The 23,743-nt window shown below is 39.0% G+C and overlaps 1 protein-coding gene across 6 annotated transcripts in view; it reads left to right on the forward strand.

The window, feature by feature from the left end:
- FGF14 (fibroblast growth factor 14) overlaps nucleotides 1-23,743 on the forward strand; it is a 417,426-nt gene that overhangs the window by 256,681 nt on the left and 137,002 nt on the right. The window contains exon 1 of one of the 6 annotated variants that reach the window (XM_069802376.1): nucleotides 14,555-15,378. The exons of 4 other annotated variants lie outside the window; for them this stretch is intronic. In XM_069802376.1, the coding sequence (XP_069658477.1) occupies nucleotides 15,186-15,378 (193 nt within the window). In that variant the 5' untranslated portion in view covers nucleotides 14,555-15,185. Of the gene's footprint in view, nucleotides 1-14,554; nucleotides 15,379-23,743 lie in introns of those variants that run through there. One more of the 6 variants, XM_069802374.1, reaches the window with a different exon arrangement.

The following is a 23,743-nucleotide window of genomic DNA, read 5'->3' on the forward strand; positions in this document are numbered from 1 at the left end:
ACAAATGAGACTGAAATTCAGTTTCCCAAGGAAATATCAAAATGTGCTGTTGGTTAGAAGGAATGAACTTGTGTCTTCTGTCTCAACAAAACAAGGTATAATATTTAATTTTACAACAGAACTGCATCAGTAGGTCTTTTTGATTAATAGTTGACTTAGTTCAATGAACAAAGCTAGCATTAAGCACATATAAAAGATCAACGAACTATATAGTATTTTATTGCAAATATTTACCTCAACTAGGAAATAGGTTTAAAAATGGAAATATTATTTTAGATTCAGACTATGTGAAGGGGACTGATGTTTTTCTTCCTTCTCAGAAAATGTCTTGCAATCTAGGAGTGCTTTACAACAAAAAGCACCTCAGATTTTCATCTAATGCTCTCACTCCCCTTCTCCCCTCCCACTCAAAACCGTGTCCCATTAACACAGTATCTTGCCACTTAACTGTAGAGAAATAGTGGAAGAGATAGCCAGCTCTTAACATAAGGAGAATAGATGCCAACACTACTATGAATTTCTGTTAGCTAGATAATAAAACTCTTATTTTTTCATTTCAAGGATGAGGACACAATGGGAGCCTTTGTATGTAACAAAGTACATGCAGAGGAGTTTTTGGTGATATGTCAGAATATTGATTGAGTCTAGTGAGACGAAAGAGGAAATCTGTCCTGAGATGTGTTCAGGCATAACTGAATAACCCGGAAAAATGATCAGAGCTACAATACAAAATTATTAAAGTTTCAGCAGATACAACTGAATGTGTAAAAGGCAGTAATCCTTGATAACTTATGTTTCAATGCCTCACACTAAAACCCTTTTGCATAATCTTTTAATTAGCACCCTTGTTGACTTTTGTGAGAAAATTTAAGTGGCCTAAAGATTTCTGATGAGCGTGAGCATTATAAACATGAAAAAAAGAAAATCCAGGATATTTCAGCTGATGCTGCCATACAGAAAGCCTAGTTCGCACAATCATTTTTTAACTACTGAAAATTAATAACTTTTAAAAATACTTTTGAAAGTTTCCTTTTGAAAAAGCTTATCTCACACTTTTTTTGTTGGAATAAAGCCCTGTAGGAACTTAAATACTTTAGACTGTTTTAAGCATTAGAGGCGCATTTCAGAAAAGCAGAATGAGGCTTCTGAATCTAAACCTAAAGGCAACATTTAGAGTCAGTGGAAGAAAAGTGGGGTCTTGCATGCAGTAACTCAGCATACCTGTTGGCCAAATGCCTCCACGTTCAGGGTGTTGAATACCACTGTGAAGGTCCCTGTTAACTCAAACTCTGTCATAATTCATGTCAAGATGACTTTGTCATTAATGGGATTTGCCCATCAAGTCCACTGATCTTTCCTAGTTTTTATTTGAAAACAGAAGGTTCCAGTTTTTGTTTGGAGCAGATCAAAAAGAGGCACAGAGTAAGGCTTCTCCTTAAACAATCTCCATATCTTTCACTAGAAATGATACCATTCCTTCTGTTGTAGTCTTAAAGTTGTTAGTGATAACTGAAATTACAAAAATATTTGCTCTAACTCTGCTATATATGATATATTATGATATAGATTTCTATTTCAGTAAGATCAGATTTGCTGGTTGGTAGCAGTATGAATCCCTTCCCTAGAAAATACTTTTCCTTCTAAAAATAAATAAATATGATTTTGCTGGCATTTTCCTCCATATACTTTTATTTCTGTAGACAAAAAAGGCCAGTTTATTTTTCAGTCTGCAAAAGAGATTTGCTTTTCCAGTTCAAAGAGGGTTTTTTTATAGCCTCATTGTTTTCCTGAATACTTGAAGAAAGCAAAGCTCCTTCAGTATTGACTAGATTGGAAATTTGCTTGGATTGCTACATTGGTCACTGGTTTCTTTGAAGAATACCATCAGTTATGTTACTGTCCAGTCTCTCTAATGTTTGTGTTTTCAGCTTGAGTATACATATAACATACTTGTAATTTCTTTATCCTTGTAGTAAAAAAATTCTGCAGACTTTTAACGATACATTTTTATCTTACGCCCATCCATCTTGTAGTTATCTTTTCCTTTCTATCCACTCCTGACAGGCTGTGAAGTTTAGTTTTCTAGAGTCCAGTTTTGCATTTAATTTTTAGCAGTGGAAAAATTGTATGTAGCTATGTGTTGCATGTATAAATCTATGCCTTTTAAAAGCATAATTATTAAAGAAATCTTTTTAAGTAAAAGTGCAAGAAATTATGTCCCATAATAATCTTTGAAGAAGTCGCTTAAGCTTTCTCAGGTAACCATTGATATTCATATTTAAACCTACGTAGACCATCAATAGATTCATTTCATATAGAGTAAAAGTTTGAATTTCGTGTTTCATAAATCAAGGCCATCAGAAAATAATTTTTTGAAAGTCTGCTGGAAGTTGTAAAGATTGTCTGTGCTTCAGAAAATCCCACGTCATGTGAAGCATACAAGGGACAATCAAGATTTAAACTGCCAACAGCTCCACATGTTTAAATGTGCTGTCAACTAATCATAAATAATTTCAGAAATAAATCGTGCTCTGAGAGCTTATAAAATAAAATATTTTTAATCTTTTTTGCATACTTTTTCAATTAAAGATCCTGTTGTAAAATAGAAGTGTTCTTCTGTCTTGGGAAACAAAAATGTCAGATTTAGAAATATCTGTATGTTGTTTAGATCCAGGTCTGCATGCACAGATTTTTGATTTACAAAATCTTTTCCAAAGGAACTTCCAGAGGTCCCTTTCAACCTAAACTATTCTACAGTAAACAAAGGCCAGGTTTCACTAAATTTATTGGTCATTTACATGATTTTAATTAAGAAAATTCATATTTTTAATAAATACAAGTTTCATCACTTGACACTTCTGAGCTTATATTTTTTATATGTTTGCAAAACCATGCATAAAACTGTAAAGTCATTTGCAGATGATGCTAACAGATAATGGATATCACAAAACATCATTATTTCAGATCTTTGTGCTCTTTGTATTCCTTGAGCCTTCAGCAATGTTAAGCAGGCAAATTTCTCTAGGTATGAGCCAAATCTTGAAATAATGAGGAAGCTGGTCTGCAAGGTGCTGATATTTTTCAAAGGAAATGATATGCAAGATTGATCATACTTGCATAACATACTGAGGGACAGCTGTTTGCTTGGTTGGTTGGTTGGTTTTTTAAATTGGGAGATTTAAAATAATAAAAACTGATTTCTGTGGGAAGTTGCCCTACCTGTATCCAAGGTTTTCGCAGTCAGTTTAAAAAATGTGAGTGGCATCAAAGCTCTATTATTTTGTGTAACACAATTGTAAAGAAAATCATTAAAAACTTATTTATATGAGTGATACTTAGAGCATGGTATAGTACTGTATTCCACATGTGTAAAACTGCAATGGTAAGCAAATGTTGTTGTGGGTTGGTTTTTTTCCCTCAATAAATGATGGTGTGTGTAGATTGTTTATATTTGAGTCTTTAAGGCCCAGAAAGGTTTGCTTTGTCTCTGGAGAGAGAATATAAGTCAAGGAGCTATGGTTCACAGCAATTTGGCTGCCAGTATGTTCCATTTCTAATGACTTCTGTTCTTCCTCATCAGTCTAGCATAGCCAGAACCGCTCACTTATTATTTACAGAGCACAGTTTGGATGGCATCAAAGAGAGCTTCCACTCATCAAGCTGTTTCCTGGTATTAATTTAGCTCTTCCTCCCTACATCTGTAGCTGAAGCAAGTTTCCATAGTGCTTAAAGTAAGGCTGGAAATAAGTCAAAAAGCTTTGAGACTTGGTGAGAAATTTTTGGGTTATTTTTTTAAACACAAGGCTTATCTGAGCACTGAAGGGCAATGCAAGGGATATTTGGAGACTTCTGGTAACCAATGAGTCCCCAAGGCTTAAGTCTGACGAGCAACCTTGCACACCAGTACCAAGTTCAGTTCCAAGGTGGATGGATTGGGCAAAGTGGGCTTTGGGGAGGGACAGTGTTCTGCCTACCCGTGTTCAAGGCCGAGCAAGTTTAAGAGCTGACGTGACTGGAGGGCAGTTTCAGCAACTGCTCGGTCCAGTCCAACTGTTCTGGTTGGATTCATGCACTGACTGATGGCTTCTAAGCCACTTTTATCTAGATAATAAGAGGCTGTGAGCAAAGAGTCACTGACCCGGTGGATGCTCAAGGTTCTCAAATGTTGAAATACAGCCAGCTAGAAGCTAGACCTCCCACCAACCTTTCTGAACTTCCCAGCTTTCTGGGAGGCAATTTCACGGCAGTCTTAGGCTGATCTGAGGCTATCCCACCACTGATAAAGGCAGCCCCCTCTCCATGCTTCATGTGTAACTTCGCCAGCTCTGCATGGCCAGACTACATGGTAAGTCAAACCAATTTACTCATCGAGGTGAACAGTAAAAAGAAAAAAAAAATAGGCTGGATCTGCAACTGACCTTTCATGTGACAAAAAGCATAGTTCTTGTAGACTTTCTGGGTGTCCGGTGTACACGTACTGCTGAAGGACTATTAGGCCCTATTTGTAAATTTTCAACTGCGTTAGCCAGACAATGAGCATTATGCTGTTAAGATACTACCCATTCTTACATGCAAAATGCATTTATATAATAGCGTTAGACTGATGGGAATTTTAGGGGAAGCTTAATGAGACATTTTAATATTGAGATAAGAAGGTGATTGCTGGAACTCTTGTAACTGTGTCTGAGAAGATAATATTTATTACCTGTGATTAAACCTGTGCATTGCTTTTCTTAAATGCATAGATTTTCTTTCTGTCTCTAAGACAAATGGAAACTGTCTTCCAACTAGCTAGGCTGATTCCTATCTAACCTTCTGCAACTCTCCGTGTTGGTCTTATAGCTATCTATTTTTTCTTAGCCAAAAATCTACACTTTGGCTTAACTTTGAAGTGCCTGTAGAGGTATCAGTGGGTAAAACATGTCCTTTGCAGATTTTGAACAGTTATAGTATTCAACAAATGGTACAGGCTACTGAAGTAAATATACTGTTCAGAATTTTTTAGCTTCCTGATTTCCTTACTTGTAACGATTTTATAGAAGCAATGCAAAAGATGTATAGTTTCATTGTCTTAACCGTCATTCTGTGAAAAAGAGGAATGAAGAAATTTTCATTTTTTGTATCAGAATATATTCTATGACTTGAAGCGATTATGATTAAAAAAAGCAATCCCACGTGAATAAGTCGGTGTTTGTTTTTCTTATAGTTACTTTGAAATAACAGGTTTTTAAAGAAAGGGACAGTCTATCTGCTATCACGCAGATGCGGAAAGATATTCCTACAATACAATTTTTGCTCAGCTTTTGTCTGGTACAAATAACTCCAAGTTCTTACAGCAGTGCAAGTAATAAAAGAAAAATTTACCAGTGTGTGTTGCAAGTTATTCCCCAGTCAATATATCTGTGGATAACTAGAGTAACAGTGTCCACTGCTGGCAAATCAGATAATTGCACTGCGCATTAGAGTGATATGCTGTTGAAAGGCTTCGATGAGTTAAATTCTGACTGTGAGATATTTCGTAATTTAGGTTTGTAGGACTGTGTTGTAAAATCAGGTCACTATGTTAAGAGTATTCATGCTATTGCTGCTAATAATAAATGCTATGGTATTTAAACTAATAGCCAGGAATATCAGCAAGGTGTAATATGAGGAGGTGTTGCAGTATTTTTTTTTTCAGGACTTAAAAATAATTGTAGTATTGATTATATTCTAGCTGTCACGTCCTCAGCATAAAGAAAAAGACAGTAAAAGTCTACGAACTTTGTCTTGATGTTATAATTTATGTAAGTAACAACACAGGCAAACAGTTGTTCTTAAATTCCTTTTTTTTTTAATGTAAAAGCACTTATTGCTGGTTTTGCTAGATTTTTTTTTAAACATATAAATGAAGTATAGAAGAAATTAATGTTTCTGTTTGGGAAGAAGTAAAATGGAAGTGTGCAGCTTGATATAGCAATTACCACTGGTACTGATGAAAACTAGAGCTGAAGTAGACTGATTATGAAACAGAGCAGGAGAAAAGGCAGGTGTCTAAAAAGTCTTTTTAATCAATATTCTCCTGGTGGTTTTTTTTGTAGTAGATAATATTTGTTTGCCTCTGATGATTAACAATAGTATGATAATGCAAAGAAAATCTTTCAGTCAAAATAATACAGAGTGAAAGAGACATTACGGAGAAAAAAGCAAAAGTCGCCTCCTATGCTAAACAAACCTCCATTATCATGCCTGATACTTCTGAATATCTAGGTTAACTAAAATGAAGCTAATGCATACTTGTTTTCAGAGATTTATATCTGTCATTAATTTACTACATTCAATAGAAACAGTAGACAATGCACTGAATTTTCTTTGTTTGGAAAGAGGGAAACACAGCAAGTGGCTTTTTTCAGAGAACTTTAGTTGTGTCCGAACCCCAAAGGAAAGGACGTTCCTGTATGAAAAGATCTCAAAGGAGATCAAGGCTTACCCTATGGACGAATGCCGCATTAGCCAGCATTGTTCTATATCTACTTTTTCTCTCTTCAGAGACTTACCTTCTCCTGGTTAGCAGTACCCAGAGAAACACCGTATTACCTTCTTTGTAGAACAAGAAAAGAACAGGATTTTAGGTTTCAGGGCTTTTTCTTCCTTGCAAATGTCTTCAAAATAGTTTCAAATGGATTGCAAAACAAAAGTTATTTGAAAAGAAATAGTAGAACTGTCAAGAAAGACAGATGAGTATTAAAAAGTTCCTTTGCCAAACTAATTACCCTGCCTATTTTAGGTTAGATAGCAGAAACGAAGACACTTTTTTTCTAAATTATTTGCCAGGGAGTGTCCTTCATGCTTTCTTCCACCACAAAGCAGTACTCTGTGTGTGTGTATCCATGCAAGCGCGCAGGCAGCCATGTTCCAGTCCTTCCTGTCACTGGTGAAAATCACTTTCTATACTTACAGGATTATTGGATGTATTTTGAGGGGAATCATCCTTCTGTTTCTCAAGCTAGTGATTTATGTATGTCTCTGCTCATCCTGTCTTTTCTGTTCAGCATTTTATTGTAATGGATATAATGTGCTTTTTCTCCTGGGTGTCTGTGAGATGACCAAAATCCAACACCTTCCTTGTTCTTAAAGTCCAGAAATATAACACGTTTTTTTCTCACATTGTCATATGTTTTCATATCTGTTCTGAGGAAAGCAAGAAACCCTTATGTAAAGATTTAAAATTAATATTTTGGAGGACTTCAGAAAAAAACGTTGTCAGTAGGCTTGGGCTATAAAGTTTTATTTATATATTTATTGCTCGGATGGCATTTTGGGTTTCCTAATAATTTAAGACAGAAGATATAGGTTCTGTTGGTCAGAAGATATAGGTCTAAGTTGGGATTTACATGTCATATCGTGTGCAGACAAGTTATTCACTTTTAAATGGTATTCAGACAAAGCATCTGAATCAAAAGATCTCCTTACCAATCACCCCAAGTTCTCATAAATACAAAAATGCTCTTGTGTGCATATGTGTAAACATTTTTTGTAAAATTTTACATATTCATGCATTTTATGCTTGTATATGTTGTGTGTTTTGTGTATGCACTGATATTATCTATTTCATTAACAAAAAGGCTAAAGGAGTTGATTCCTCTATGAAGATATCAGTTGGAAAGTGAACATCTAATGAAGCACTAAATATTGTGATGTAATGTCAAAGTCTATGAAAGGAACAATCCCCTATGAGTAGGCTGGTAAACATTCCCAAAATCACTGTTATCCACAGAGCTGATTTGGTTTTTTTCCTTACAGTTAGAAATTTTCATATTGATGGCTACATCTCTACAGGCCATGTTTTTTTCTAGAACTTGTACAGCAAAATCAATGTGTGTTTAGGATAATATTTCTGATGATTCCAGATGCTGCGACTAAGTTCATTGCAATCTCCTTAACTTTTTTTCTGTTCTGGGAGTAGGAAACCCTCACAGGGGAGTATTGTCAGGCAGGTGTAACAGCTTACATACTGTCATGCTCTGCCAGCTGTACTGACTCCAGAGGAAATTCACTGTAGAGACCAAATTTCTCAGGAATGGTGTTCCTTTTGTTTCTGTAAAACAAAAGCAGACTCATGATAGAGGGACTTTCAGTTACTTGGGCGAATAATAGCAAAGTCTGTTGCATGTTTCAGAAGTTGGGCAAAACAGGAAAGTCCTGCTGTGGCTAGATAAGCAAATGCAACAGATGTTGTTTTAAGCTGTGCATATGAAAAATTAATGAAGAAGCTCTCCACGCTGTTTTTAGGTCTCTAAACCTTAAACTGCTCTGTGCATCTGTGTGGATTAGAGATGGGGGGGTGGGGTGGGTGGGTTTGTTTTTCTTTAATGAAAGTCATTCTGGCTTGTGCCACCAGAGCCTTGTCTGAAGCACTCGGATGGCAGATCTGCTGTTAGCTGCAGTGGGAGCAAAATAAATGGCAATGTGTTTCTGTTGTTAGTAATTAAGAGTCTCTCTTTAAGGGTACTATTTAATTTTTAAACTTAAAATCATATATATGTCGCTGCAGAAACCACAATGCATTTTGTTTTTAATTACTTGTATGGATTTGTCCCTGAAAGTGATCTTGATTCTTTCGTTGTCGTTAACTGTTGTTTAAAAGAGACTTGTTGGAGTTGAGTTTTGGGCCCGGGTGAGCTATCCCAGAGAGCCTCATATGATCTGTGTGCTGTTCAGATTCTCCTGTCAGTCCAGCTGATTTCTTTCGTTCATCTGGTCTCAAAAGAAGTGATATCAGAAGTAGAGGACAGACAGAGTGGAAACTAGGAAGAGTCATGAAAGATGTCACAGGAGGCGTGCTAAAAGTTAGGAGCTGTAATCATGCATCTTATCGATTGTTAAAAATAGCATAAGAATCTCCATTCACTTTTCTTTTCCCTGTAGAAGAATGAAGAGTTAGCCAATGGAATAGAGAATGAAACTCTAATTAAAGCAGGTATTTTGCTTGACACAGCACTATTCATGAGACTCATTACTGCAGTATAATCAACGCAATTTAGTATTGGGAAGGGAAGGAAGGAGGAAAGCAAAGTCAAAGAAGCAAAAGCAAACCCAAGCAATTTCAGAAGTACGTAATTTCTAAATAAGCCAATATGTATTCAGTGCTGTCCTATTGGTCATCTACAAGACAATTTTATTCAGTTCCCTAAATGAACTTGAAGCCTTACTAGCGCAGAGGTACTCAGTCCTTTGAGTTGCAGACATATCCCAGGCAATGTGTGAAAGAAACATCACCGTCGATGCAGAACAAATACTGCACTAGCTAAGCCGTTGGCTCTGAGCTGGTATAGGCATTAGATGTTATGTATATTAATGGCAACATTTTGATAGTTCTCTGCATAATGTAGGACTCTCTCTAATGTAAGACTTCCTCGCATGGTGGATTAATGTATTCTTGCATATGCACTAATTATGTTTTAACGGTTCTTCTTATGACTTGGATACATAAAGTTGAGTAAGACCAAAGCCTGTGAAGAAGCTGGCTAAAATATGTGCAGTCCTTTAAACAACATACTGGAGGCTTACTTTTGTCTTATTTAAAGGGATTCCCTTTAAATTGACCTATTTAAACAATTGACTACATAGAACGTCCTATGTATTCAGTAAATTTTAATAGGTATGACTTTGGCTCCTTGAGTGCATGTTGAGACTGAAAGCTGAGTGCTTTTGATATAGACCAGTGTAAAAGCATAGATATCCAAATTCAGTGAAGTGTATTAGCATGTTTAATAAACTTTGTTCTTAATGCTCTTCAAAGTCTAATCAACCAGCATTGAGTGTTCGGGGTGTTAAAGATTTTAAATTGCAGTGCTTCACAGTGCATTGTCTTCTGAGAAGTTGACAATAACTTATAAAGAGAATTATATCCAGATTAATATACAAGGACATGTAAAACTGACCTGTTTAAAAAACTGAGCAGTTTAAAGCTCATTGTACAACCATACTAGTCTTATAAGCATGGAATGCACATAAACTATCTGAAAAGGGATTTCTTATCTGTGATTTAATATGTTCATACTGGTATGGTCATGACAAATATGAACTTTTATGTTCACAAATGTTTTTCTAGCTTGTTAATTTTTTAGAAATTAAATGCTTACCAACCTACAGAGTAAGCCGTAGATCATATTTCTTTCATCTTGTTTAAGTCATTAAGGTATATCTCTTGCTCTAGCTTTTTTCCCCCAAGAAAATTAAATCGAGCATTGGAAGTTACTATTGCTTACCAATGTCGTCGTGTCGTCCATCCCCCCCTTATGTACACACTGTGTGCCTTGGGCAGATATGAGTTTGTAGTTATATGAATAATCCTACTTGTAGAACTGTATCACATTCTCATTTTGTGGGACTGGCGGGGTCTTAGTACGTAAATTGAATTTAGACACTTGAATTACAGTCCGCCAAAACTACCAGCAACTTTCAGTAAATTTTTGATCAGTACCAACAAATGTTTAGGATCACAACTTTAGCTGGAAACAGCACTCTGGTAACCAGTTTGCTGCCTTATGAAAAGTACCAGAATGTTGATTAAATTTATCCATCAGAATTTAGAAACAATTATTTTTTCACTGCTGAGAAGTGTCTTCTTGGAATGACATTAAATTTTCCCAATGGCCCAGATGTACTCTTATGCATACTTTGCAATTGTTATGCCTAAATTGGGACTTCTACCCCTGGACTAGCCTTTCCAGTTTGAATGGAAGTTTAAGGAGTAAGGTATTAATCTTGTTTGCTAAACTATAGCACACACCATCTTCAAAAAAAAAAAAAAAAAGAAAAAAGCCTTTTCAGGGACACAAAATGATCTTCAACTCTTTAGAGTCTGGAAGAACATCTAGATTCACAATACTTTACTAATGATTTCTAGAATTTGAGATAGGTTAACTTTACAGCATCATATTCTAAACTATTTAGCTGGACAAGCAAGCTGTGTGTGCCTACTGTTGGCAAGCAAGTGCAATAAAAGCTTTACTTGACTTCATGAAACTGAAATGTGTTTAGTAGCAATGTAATAATCTGGCGTTTTACACTTCTAAAAAATATGTGCTTTGGACTTTGGTGGTATTTTCTTTAGGGTTTCATTTGGTTTGTTTTGGTTTTGATATGAAGAATGGTTTCAGGATATCTGGGAGGAGAAAATGTGTATGTGGGAACATACCTGTAGAAAGACATTTTTGTTTATATTGAAATGGTTTATGGAAGGAAGAACTCTGTAGAGTTTTCATGTCTGCGTTGACCAAAAATGACTCGGTAGCTTGTAGCTCTATCCAACCTAATGCAAAACACACAAGTGAAAAAAAACAAAGAACAACAACAACACAAGAACACAGCCCTTACACTGTACAGATGACATTTTTGATTCTGTAAATTTTGTAGCCTATGTATCTGTCCTGGTTTCAGCTGGGATAGAGTTAACTGTCTTCCTAGTAGCTGGTACAGTGCTATGTTTTGAGTTCAGTATGTGAAGAATGTTGATAACACTGATGTTTTCAGTTGTTGCTCAGTAGTGTTTAGACTACAGTCAAGGATTTTTCAGCTTCTCATGCCCAGCCAGGGCACCTGACCCAAACTGGCCAACAGTGTATTCCATACCATGGGACGTCCCATCTAGTTTAGGAACTGGGAAGTGGGGGGCAGGGATTCGTGGTGCTTAGTTGCTGGCTGGGGTTAAACCACGACAGTATCTATGTTAGGATAAAATATAGAGCATAGAATGTCATTTTTGCTAATGGAAGCCCTTATAAAAGCATTTTAGTGTATATTTTAATATTGAGCTTTGATGCCTGAAAATAACACATTGTAATTTACACTTTAAATTAGGTGAAATGGCATATGGTTTGTCCCTAGTAATAGAGAAAAAAAATAAATTTAAGGAGTAATAATGTTTCATACTGTATTATATAAAAAAGGAAGTATTTTATGCACACTGTTGAATATTTTCCTCTAAAATTCATTCAAACAAGTAATTTTAAAGATTCTAAAATGTCTTTGTTTTAGAAAACTCCTGAAACCCATGATAAATTAGCAGTTAGAAATGAACAGATGGGAAAATAGAAAGTATTGAAAATCCCTTCTCCCCCTCTTTTGCTTTTAATCGTTTGTTTTCATAGCCAGAGTTTTGTTAACCAGAAATAAAATCCTAATTTAATGTAGAAAATGTTATAACTACGATATTTCCATTTGTTGTAAGTGCATAATGTTATGCACTTACTAGTCTTTAAGGTAGCCGATATGTTCATACTTCTACAATCCATCTGTTAGCAGAACCTTCACTTTGACTAGGATTGCACACATTTTATCACAGGTTAAGACAGCAGATGGCTCTCTTGAGTTTTCTTTGCGAAACCTCAAGCTGTAAACAACTGCTCTGCATTTCTGAGATGCAAGTAGAAAGCTATTGTTTTTGATCTCTGGAGTAAGAAACACATTTCGTCTGGTCTATAGGCATACTGCCCATTTTCACCTTCATTCTTACCTTTCTTTGCCATCACCCCAAGCATCATATTGTTGAGAAATGTCAGTGTGTTTTGGCAAAGGCCCTGTATTTGAAGGAAACTACGGAAAAGGAACAGTAGTGGTAGATAGTATAGAGCGAATAGCATCATTGGGTAATATGAAAAGGTCCTTCTGGCAAAAGGAAACGTGGAACCCGCATCTTTCTGGAGAGTTTCTTACGCAAAAGTTGGGGCTGGATGCAAGCCACTCCTAAATTCCTGGGAAAAAATCAAGACCGTGGAGAGTTGCCCTTTATTTCACTCTACTCCCTCTCGTTCCCTCCTTTGTGTGGAGCCAGGTCGAGCAGGAGACTTTGGGCTGTGTCCTGTCACCTCCTCCGCCGCTGGCGGGGGATGATGTCCCAAGGGCCGCCGGCCGCCGGGCTCCCCGCGGCTGTCCATGGTGCTGAAGGCAGGCACCCACCGGCACCGGGGACCGGGACCGGGACCCGGGACCCGGGACCCGGGACCCGGGGCCACTCGGGCAGCGTTTGGAGGAGCGCTTCTGTCTTGAGGAGACTTAAGGAAGGCAACACCGTGTCTTGGCCACTGCTGGCAAGTAAGGAAAAGGGAAGCAGTATGCAAAACTACTACAGTCACGTTTAAATTAAAAAAAAAACCCAAACAAACCACAAACCCCGAACCCTCTCTGTCTAATTGCATTAGTTAAGGTGATTGTAACCGTTGTAAGGAAATTGCTGCTCTGTAAAAATTGCCAGATAGAAAATCCAGTGCGTTTTAGCAGAATCTCTTTAGAGGCACTTTTAAATAGAATTAAAATGTATTATCCAGATCCGATTGTGCGTGTTCTGCTCCTAGTTGGTCTAGTATTAATACAAAATCCCTCTATAAGGGAGTTCCCACCATACGCTTTGGCCCTCTGTGTAAAAATAGCCCCTTGTAGATTAAATTATTTAGGGAAATAATGGTCAATATCGGAGATGCTGAAGCCTCTGCGGAAACAAGAACCTACTCTTACCTACGAGGTTCTGTATTGCAAAGCAGTGAATTACTCTGGATGGATATTTACACTTCAAAGCCTGTTTTTTTAAAGAACCATCTAATAAGAAATTAGAGCATTCTGAAAACAGTATAGAAATTAGGTATTTATTACATGGTATTTCTCTGAGAGAGAGCATCTGCCCTTCCTTGTAGGATAACTGCATTTTTTTTCTGTGTTGCTACTCGCTACTGTGTAGCTACTTTCTACTTTCCTCTGGTTAGTTACAACTTCAGGAAGTTTAACCATTAGGCTGGCAGAAGGTAAATCCAAAAAAACATTGAGCCCTTATCTGAAAAGGGAGGAGATCCAGCAGGAAAAGATGAAAGGAAAGAAATGAGATGTCGTATTTTACATGGTGTTTATTATCTGCAGTGTATTGTGAACTCTTCGGGGCAGAGACTCTTTAGGCATTCTGTGTCTAGCGAGCTTGGCCGGTGCTTGCTCAAGTGCTCCGAGACACAGACCACAAAAGAAGTTCAGAAATGATTTTACGCGGCGCTGGTGATCAGTAAATCTACCCGCTGCGGCTCTTTGTGGGTGCCCTACGGCATTCCCTCGGTATTTCCGAAACCTCACAAATCCGTTCTCGTCCCGACTCAGAAGTCCGCTGGCGCTGTAACCTTTTCTCCCGAAGAGCGCCCGTCGGTTTGGGTGGAACGGTCCCCTCAGCCTCGCCGGTGCGGTTCTTCCTCACGGCTCCAAAACCTTCGCATGCAGCAGAAACCCCTCTCCCGTCGGACGAGACCCCCACACACACCCCCTCAGCCGCCTCCCTCTGCCCCCCCACCGCTCTCCCCCGGTCCGGGGACCGGGACTGGTACCGGGAAAGCTCAAGGCGGGGGGGGGGCAGAGGCAGCTGGCGCGGATCCGCCCGGGAACCCGCTGGGTCGTCCGTGCCCCCCCCCCCCTTCACCTCGCAGAAAACCGCATCAGCAACACCCCTTCCCTCCTCCCCTCGCCCCCTTTGCTTTCTTCTCTCGCCTTTCCCCCGTCCCTCCTCCAGCCCCCTCCCTGCGCCCTCACCGCCCCTCGCCTTGGGGAGGACAAAAAAGAAAAAAAAAAAAAAAAAAAGCTCCAGCGGTGCGTGCCTCTGTGTGTGCGTGTGTGTGTAGGGGAGGCTGGAGCGGGGTGGGACCGAAGAGCCGTGATTACAGCTCTCCCCGGAGAAGAAGATCGCTCTCTCCAGATGCTGATTTCTGAAGCACTTGGCAATCATCAGGCGGGAGCCTGGAAGACTCGGCGGTAGCCGCCCCGGCCCCGGCGATGGCAGCGGCGGGCGAGCGGGCGGCGGTGAGGGGCTGAGGGGCAACCCCGGGAGGCCACGCTGTGCCGACCGGACCCGGACCCGAGCCCGAGCCCGAGCCCGAGCCCGAACTCGCCCGGGCGCGGTTCTGCCCCGAGTCCCGCTCGCTCCTCTCAGGTGCGTCCCCAGGGCGGGAGGAGCGGCGGGGCACCCCTGAGGTGACCCCCGGCGGCGGCGGCAGCTCCCTCGGGCCGCGGGGCGAGGGGGGTTGCCCCGCTGCAGCCGCCCCCTCGGGCCGGAGGAGGCTCCCGCTCTCCCGGGGATGGGTCCCCGCCGGGGCTGAGCGCCCCACCGCCGCCGCCGCCGCCGCCCTCCCGCCTGCCCGTCGCGGCGCCGGCCGGCGTGGGCGAGCCGGCGAGCAGCCATGGCAGCGGCCATCGCCAGCGGCTTGATCCGCCAGAAGCGGCAGGCGAGGGAGCAGCACTGGGACCGGCCCTCGGCCAGCAGGAGGCGGAACAGCCCCAGCAAGAACCGCGGGCTCTGCAACGGCAACCTGGTGGACATTTTCTCCAAGGTCCGCATCTTCGGGCTCAAGAAGCGGCGGTTGCGGCGCCAAGGTGCGTCTCTGTGGCCGGGGGGGGGGAGGGGGAGGGGGGGGCGACCTGTGGCGGGAAAATTCCCGCCTCGCTGAGGCGCCGGCCGCCGCCCGCGCTCCCCTCAGAGGGCTCGGGGGGTGGGCGCCGTGGCGGGAAGCCCCTCAGGTGTGAGGCGGCCCGGCGTGGCACGCCGCGAGGCCTGTCCGTCGCCACGCGTGTCCCCGTCTCGCCCCGCGTGTCCCCGTCTCGCCCCGTCTTTTTCGTAAAAGTCGAAGAGAACGCCGCACGGAAAGCTTTTGAAGCGTCCGGCGGCTGGCCAGTCCCTTCCTTGAGCCGCCCCGCTTGGCTTTGCCGGCCGCAGCCCAAGGGTCCCGCTCCCCGCCGCCCGGCCGCTTCCCAGTCGCCAAAGCGAGAGATAACGGCACAGCCGGCGGCTGTGGGAGAGCTGCCCCGCAGCCCCGTGGGTGTCCTGGTGCGGGTCTGCCTGCCCGCTGCCCGTCCTGGGTCAGGGCCTCTTCGTATAGACCGACAAGTTGTTCTTCTTCGGGGTAGGTGGCCGGCAGTCAACCGAGATGACTAAAACGAGTACCGTGGTGACTGCGTTTTATCCGGTACTTTGTATTAGAACCCTAGAAATAAAAGGAGTTAAATGATACTGCAGTGACTTCTCTGTTTTTTTTAGTTTTGTGGTATTCAACTCGATACTCAACAGCATTCAGAAATGGTGATGGCTTGTTTTGTGCCCGTCCTCAGGAAACAAGTAGTTTTAGAACAAAAGGATTGGATCGTGAAGAGCGAAAATGTTAAGTGTCACTCGAAACGTGGCTAATACCTACCAGTCAATGGTAAAGTACCAGCCACCCTCTGTTACCTTAGAGAATGCCACCATGTGTTGTAGTTTGGTATGTATACTATAGCTCCTCTTTAGGTTGGGTCGGAAGACAGTTTTAAGAAGCATAATCAGTGATCTGTCCTGACCGATCTTTCCTGCTTTTTTGCCATGCTTCATACTTGAAATAGCACAAATTGACAAAATCCGTACAATTTTATTTCTACGTGGCTCTATTACTATAAGGATTGTTTCTTGTCACTCCTAATGCAAGCTAAATCTTGCCATTTTTAGATAGTACAGTGATATAGGGAAGAGGAGCGAGAACGTGTCAGTGGCAAAATCTATGGTGGCTTATTCTTAGGCAGTCTGCGTGTGTGCTTAAAAAGAAGACTAGAGTACTCGGTTTATGATGGTGGATTTATATATATGTGACACTTGTTCATGAAAACAAGTTTAGGGGGGTTTGCTAACTGAGCAATTGTTCTCGACCACCTGTGCAGTCTTATTTGGGAGAAAATTCTGTATTTGACTATATTATGGTTTGAGGAGGAGCTGACTGTCTCACGGCACCGAGATGCCAACCATTTTCTTAGGTAGGAAGGGGCTTTAGACTCATGAACTCATCCTTTTTCATTCATTCATTTTTCATAAGGCACTTCGTGACATTCTTGAATAAGAGAACTGGATTAGAATATAACTCAGCTGTTAACCCATACCACTGGAACAGACGATTTCAGTAAGAATAATCAGAACAAGGGCTATTCACTAGTGAAGTCTGCAGCAGCAGACCCCCGACTTAATTTTCTGTAAGAATCCTTCAAATGGAGACGTGGCAATATTTGTCCATTGGTTTACGTTAAAGTCTTAGAATTACTGCTCATCCGTAAGAATTCCTGCTGAAAAAAATACCACCGTACTTTTTACTGTGTATGTTCATGATGCGTAAAGTGACAATGGAGTACCTGTGGATTCGAAGTTGCATGCTATTTAGGAAGGAAACTGAAAAAACAATCAAGCAGAAGTCATTGCTTAAACATCTTATGCAGAATAATTTAGAATGAATAATCATTTGGGAAAAACACATTTTATAAGGCTGCTTCTTTTAGAGGTACCTTATATGAGTTACAAAATGAACATTTATGAGAGTCTCTTTTTAGTTTTCCTAAACTGAGTTAAATGACCACTGAATTTTTCACTGAAATCATACTGTCAAACCCATTAAAATAAGTCTTTGCCAAGCAAAATAGGATGCATTTCAAAACATCTGTTGTCAGAAAGGTGCTGTGAGATTTTTGACAAATAAACCCTGTGTAAATGATATACAGAGTGTCATGAGAGCATTGTGAAAAATGAGCTAATTGACATGTGACAAAGCATCCATAGCATTGTCATACAATTCAATAGAAGAGTAGAAGTATATGGAAAATATTTGTTATGTAGAGCAGTAAAAGCTAGACTGTACTTCTCATGGAATAAAAAAGGGGTTTGCTTTTTAGTTACATAAAAAATAGATACAAAAATACAGAAAAATAAGTGTCTTCCCATCTTTGAAACAGTCAGGCAGCAAAAACTAGTGATGCTGCTTTTTAAATTAAAAATACACATTTACTCTTGTACATACATGGGTATGTGAATTAGATAAATACACACAACGTATGCACACTTACCAACGTGTTAGCAAACTTTTGAAAATCTTCTTTATTTTTAAACACTTCTTAAAAAGTGCCTGCTAGTACTGTTCTTGTTCAGTGGGCTTTATCTGTGAACAAATGAAGTTGTTATGAATACATAACATGCTAAAATCACATGGATCCCCAGCTGAATATAAAATTTTTCTGTCATTGTCGACTAATTTTCTGTTCATGGTCTTTCCTTTAGGGGTGTACTAAAATATCAACAGAAGAGTGTTTTGGGAGACTAACATTTAGGAAGGTTCACATTAAAGATACACCCAGGAGCTCAATCAGGGTAAAGGGTAATATTTGTATTTGCTTATGTGTTGGCTCTAACGATAGACACAATGGTAGTTTTAAACAGCTTTTCTAAAACTTAGATTAATGAATTAAACTAGCTGAGTGATTTCTGTGTGAGACTTGTCTGATAATCTACTGAGTGGATGAAACCATTTTCATTGACCGGACAGCTTTGATTCATGTTGTTTAGTATTATGATATTTGGAATTTATTTCATCTTGATTTTATCCTACCTGTCATCTGATGAAGAAATCACTGTCATTAATTTCTGGGCAGCCATGAAGCCAAGATCTTGCCTGGTGCCAGACATCAATCAATTATGAATCATCCTGCCCTGGATGAGAGGTTGTTCAGTTATAATGGTTTAATTTATGTTAATATAATCACAAATGGGAGAGCCGACGGACAAGATTTTGAGTCTTCATGTGAAATAACCTTATATAACCTGAGGCTACCCAATAAAATGAGGAAAATAAATGTCAGTTCTTCACCTCCTGCAACTACAGTGCGCAGAGGTTGTCACTGGTGCAAATTCGAACTTCTTAGCCTGTATTTTCATCTACATATCGAGCTTCTTTGCTAATCTGAAAAATCGTCATTCGGTTAATTAGGTCCCTTGAGAGTATTCTACTGAAAAATACTCAACGTTTAAATGTATTAAAAACCAAGTGTGATGTTTACTGTTTCTGTGTGCTAGTACCACGTTAAAACCTCTAAATTTATACATCGAATGTATGAATTTTGGAATGACTTGGCCTCTGATTTTGTACATTAATATTTATGAGAAAGAGAGACCTAGGGAACATGTTCAGAAAACGCACTGATGAGATTTTATTGCATCCACAAAGGTAATTTAATTCTCCAAAGAAAGCATTTTTTGAAAATTCCTCAGTATATCAGCTAATGTTTTGCAGCAGACGTGGGAGTGGCCCATAATCTCAGATGTAAGATAATTCCCCGTATACATAGTGCCTTAAGTAGTTCTTAGTTCTCCTACTTGTGGAATGATGTAAGTGGAACTGAAATGGAGATCTGTGCACGCAGGCGTACGTGCCTCGTTTCTCGAAGCTTAAGAAACCGCATCAACTCCCAGTCAGTTAGCTCCAGTGTCGGATGATCTGGCTTGCTCCAAGTTTCAGTGGACCAAAAGCTGTAGCTGCGCTTTCCTGTGTGACTGTCCTCAGAATTAATTATTCTTGGCAGTTCACCAAAGCCCACTGCTACTGCATTGTCTAGGTGCAAGACCGCGTAGTTTTCTGGGTATCGAACTGATGTTGCTTGTTCTTCGCTACTTTTCTTCAAATGAAATTGAGTAACCCACAACCCTTCTGGAACTATAAGCTCAGTCTTAACAGTATATATAAGAAATTTTTAATTTTTCGAAATTTTTCCTTCATTGCTGCCAATCTGTTCAAACGGCTGCATGGTCATCACAAACTGAAAAGTGTAAATACTCTCTATCTCATGTAAAATATTCTAAGCATACTTCAAAATTATTTTTGAACATGTGGTTTGCTAGACTCAGTCTCAAGTTTTCTTTCCCATGCATTCAGTATTTCACATAGACCCTGTGCTTTAAAAAGAAATGTAGTAATGGCTGGAATGTACTTCTCTTATTCTGAACTGGTCTTGGTGGCTCTAAAAGTGATGAATGAGAAGTTTTTGAGAGGAAGTGGGGAAAAACAACTTTAAAATGGTAACATAATTTTAGGGACTATTGATCTTTAGAAATATCTCCAACATGGGTGATAGAATAGTGGGCCTTTAACGTACATGTAGTGCTGTACCAATGTTTTTTCAGAATATCTCCTATGTTAATGTAAAGCAAGTAGAAAAACTTAACTACACCCATTGTATATCTTAAAATATTGTGCTAAAAGTAGAGAACTTCAGAGAGTAGTATGTGTTTTAACTTATGTTTTCTAAATATGCTAAGGTTGGTACTAGTTGCGAGTTAAGATTTCTTTGAAATTTCTCAAACGCTTCACAGCTGTTTTGGCTTGAATTCCTTGCTTGCTTTGTCTATATAGTATTGTGTTGTTTGGGTTTTTTTGGTCAATTCTTCCTGATAAGCATTGATTTACGTATTTTTACCTCAGGAAGTTTGCACATCTGGAGGATACGTGAAATTGGAGGAACCCAAATTTCACTTTTCCTGTATACACACACGGCTTTTCACTATCTTCACTTGGTAACTGGTGATTTAACTCTTCATTAGCAAATGAACTCTTCAATCATGAGTGATCTTGCAGAATCTCCAAAGTTCAGGCAGTTTCCGTCCACATGTAGTGGTCTTTTTTGTAAGGTGTATCAGTTATTGTATCTATTAAAGGTATTGTAGAACTAAATTACCTGGTTAATAGAGATGTTAAGGGAGATTAGAGTTTAGGTGATTTCTGATTCATAGTGATGTAGCAATAAAAAAGTTATAGGCAAAGTCAGGTTTCTATACCGTATTTAAAGACAGAATTCTGACTTTTAACAATATATAATGTATTAGTGGATGTCATTTTTTCAGGGTATTTCAGTCTGTTAATTTGAATCAAACTAAAATGAGTGCTTAAAACTCGTTTTGAGTAATGAATTTTCAAGTCAATAGCTTCTAAACAGTAGTAATTAATTTTAATATAGAGCTAACACTCAAAAAGTTTATTACAGAAAACTTTGCTGTTAAAGTCTTTTGATGGAGACTCTAAGCCTGATTTAGAAATGTGAAGAAACACAACTGTGGATACCCGTTTTTCATAATGAGTAAACAGAAGCCTATCTTTCTTGGTCATATGTAAGCTCCTTTCTACCTTGGGCAAGTATTAGAGTTAGTGTTAAGACAGGAACATATACCCCAATGGCATGGGCTCTTCTGAAACCCTTTGAAACCGGTCCTTTTTTGTTCTCAAGAATTATTAGTGCTAATTCAGATCTTATGCTCTGCCATACACTGAGTGGTGTGAAAAAAGACAGAATATATGATACTACATTCCATGGTAGAAAAGGATGAGAAAATTAGTAAAGCTCTGCATTTCTTTATTATGATCTAAAATCAGCAACCTGCTTTCATTGCATTGTAGACAATAACATTTCTCTATGTTAGGGGTTTAGTGTTTCATTTCAATTATATAAATCAGATAACTTGATGAGATCAAGTTTAGATCTTCCAATATATTTTCCTATGGGACTGAAATTGGGAACATACGCTTTCCTGGTGCCAAGAAAGAAACTAGCTGCTTTTGGTGCCAGGATTTAGGAATATGTAATTGGATCTAGTTAGAGACAGGCAGGACTCGAGTCCAAGACTCTCAAGCTCTGATTCCATGTTACAAACTATAGATTATTTCAGCACATCCTGAAATAGGTGACATATTACTTAAATTTACATTTCTGTAAATAAATAAATATATAACCAAAGAAGATGGAGAATTTTGGTATTTCAGAGGAAAGCTAATATAACACTGAGAGAAGTAAATAGTAAAAGGCTCATATAAAATTTAAATAGATGGACTATGTTGAAAAAAAATGCAGAAACTTTGTTCCCTCGAGGTTTTCAGGATCCCAGGTTCTTTTGGTTGCCATTTCATAAAATGGGGAGTACAACCTAATAAACAGGATACTGGTTGTTCAGTAAGATTTTCATAAATGAAGCTAGAGAAAGTTGACTGAAATAGGAATGTGAAGTATATCCTTTCTCTAGGATAAAGTATAATCTCTAGGATGTAACTAAATTAAATGATTTAATTAAATCTTTGCTCTTGAATCTAATCCCTTGCCCAGGTGTAGAACTTTTGAAAGGCATCGGAGTTACTATGCTATAAAACTGCTGTAAATTGAGCCAAGATTGGACTGCTGATTGGCAGTAATCAGCATAAATAAACGATGGAACTCAGCATTTGTTTAAAATATTAAATCAAGCATTTTATTTCATCTAAGAATAATTCAGTATTATGAAACGCAAGCACACAGTCTTTTTTTCTCTGTAGAAGTTAATTTTTAAAAAAAAGATAAAAAGAAATAGTCCTTCTTAATTAACTATCATTTCCATAGCAAAGTCTTCCCTTTCTGCTTTATTTTGCAAACTCCAAGATGTATCCAATACACTAAGTGTAGCTGCTGCTGCTCCTGCTTTGGTACGGTGAAGCGTGGCTCCAGAAAGCATCTAGTTTTGGTTGCTAGACTATTATTTCCAGTGTTTTTTTGAAAAAAAACGCAAATGAGAGAAAGGACGTAATGATTTTTTAAATTAGTCTCCATTTTTTAATGGTTCATTGTACAGCTAAACCTGGGTGGAATTTCATGTCCTAATGAAAAGGGACTTTTCAAGCCTCAAGGCATTTTTGTTACTGAATTTCAAAGTCACTCAGCAAACAACAGATATGTCAGGCTTAAGAAAATGTCAGCAGGTTTCTTTACAGTGGAGATTCTTGTGGAACTATGAGCCTAGAGGTGGGAGCTGGTACCCGTGTCTCCCTTAAAGCAGGAATGCATTATAGGTGTTTCTAGTTTGGTTTTGATGAGAATTTGCACTGCCTGAGTGTTATAGAGAGACTCACTTCCTTACTTACCGTATAAAACTAGAGCAATGGGGTTTTTTTACTGAAATTACTATGCTTTGATTGTAGTATTTTCTGTAGCGTGAAAGAAGGATGTCTTTGAAAGGCAACTATTTACTTCAGACTTCTGTGATCAGAAGTACTAAATTTATGGTTTATATATACCTACTTATATGAAAATATTGCATATCTCTAATGCCTAGATTATGTTACTGCTCTTCTTTAAGAAGTATATTTTATAATGAAACAGTGAGTACTTCACCAATAAGACGTCTATTTCAGCAATAAGAAGTCTGTTTCAGTATGATATTACATTTTCTTTCCAGATCTGTAACAGAGTTTTTCATATAATAGCAGACTTAATTTTTGTGATTAGAACAACATGTGTGAAGTTTATTGGCAATTCATAAAGAACAGTCTGTTTGCTAGGGTATAAATAAAATAGGTATTTATGGGTTTTTTTATTTCAATTTTAATCCATGATATAATCTCTTCTTCGTTTTGTTTTTAAGAACAGTCTTATAACAATTGGTATGTTCATAAATGTGGTAAAGTAAAGTTTTTCTTCAATCACTCCCTTGTAACCTAAACTTTGTAGTTCATGGATTATAGTTCATAACTGTTCCAAAATCTTGCAACATTTACTGAGCGTTGAGTTGTTCACACACTTACTGCTTTGTGCATTGTGAATATTCCAGCTTAAACAGATGCTCCTCTCATTTTCATCTCTGTAGTTTATGTATAACTGAGACTTGAATTCCTCTATCTTAATTAATGGTTTGTATCTCTTCATATGAAATTCTGATGAGTTGAAAAATTTGCCACTGTATTCTATATACCAGTGACTATGAAATAAATGAACTCTTAAACTTCATTGCTCGATTTTCTTCTTTCACTTTTCTTGCTATGTAATCAGAGCAGGTCCTTCTTTGTAATCAGAAAAAATACACATGAAACGTGTAGTGCTTTGTTCCCAACAGCTTTTAAACTGTGTTGTCTAAGCCATCAAAAATAAGACTCCAGCAACTATGGAATCT

Source organism: Haliaeetus albicilla, chromosome 15, assembly GCF_947461875.1.
Source record: "Haliaeetus albicilla chromosome 15, bHalAlb1.1, whole genome shotgun sequence".
In the NCBI taxonomy this organism is placed as follows: Eukaryota; Metazoa; Chordata; class Aves; order Accipitriformes; family Accipitridae; genus Haliaeetus; species Haliaeetus albicilla.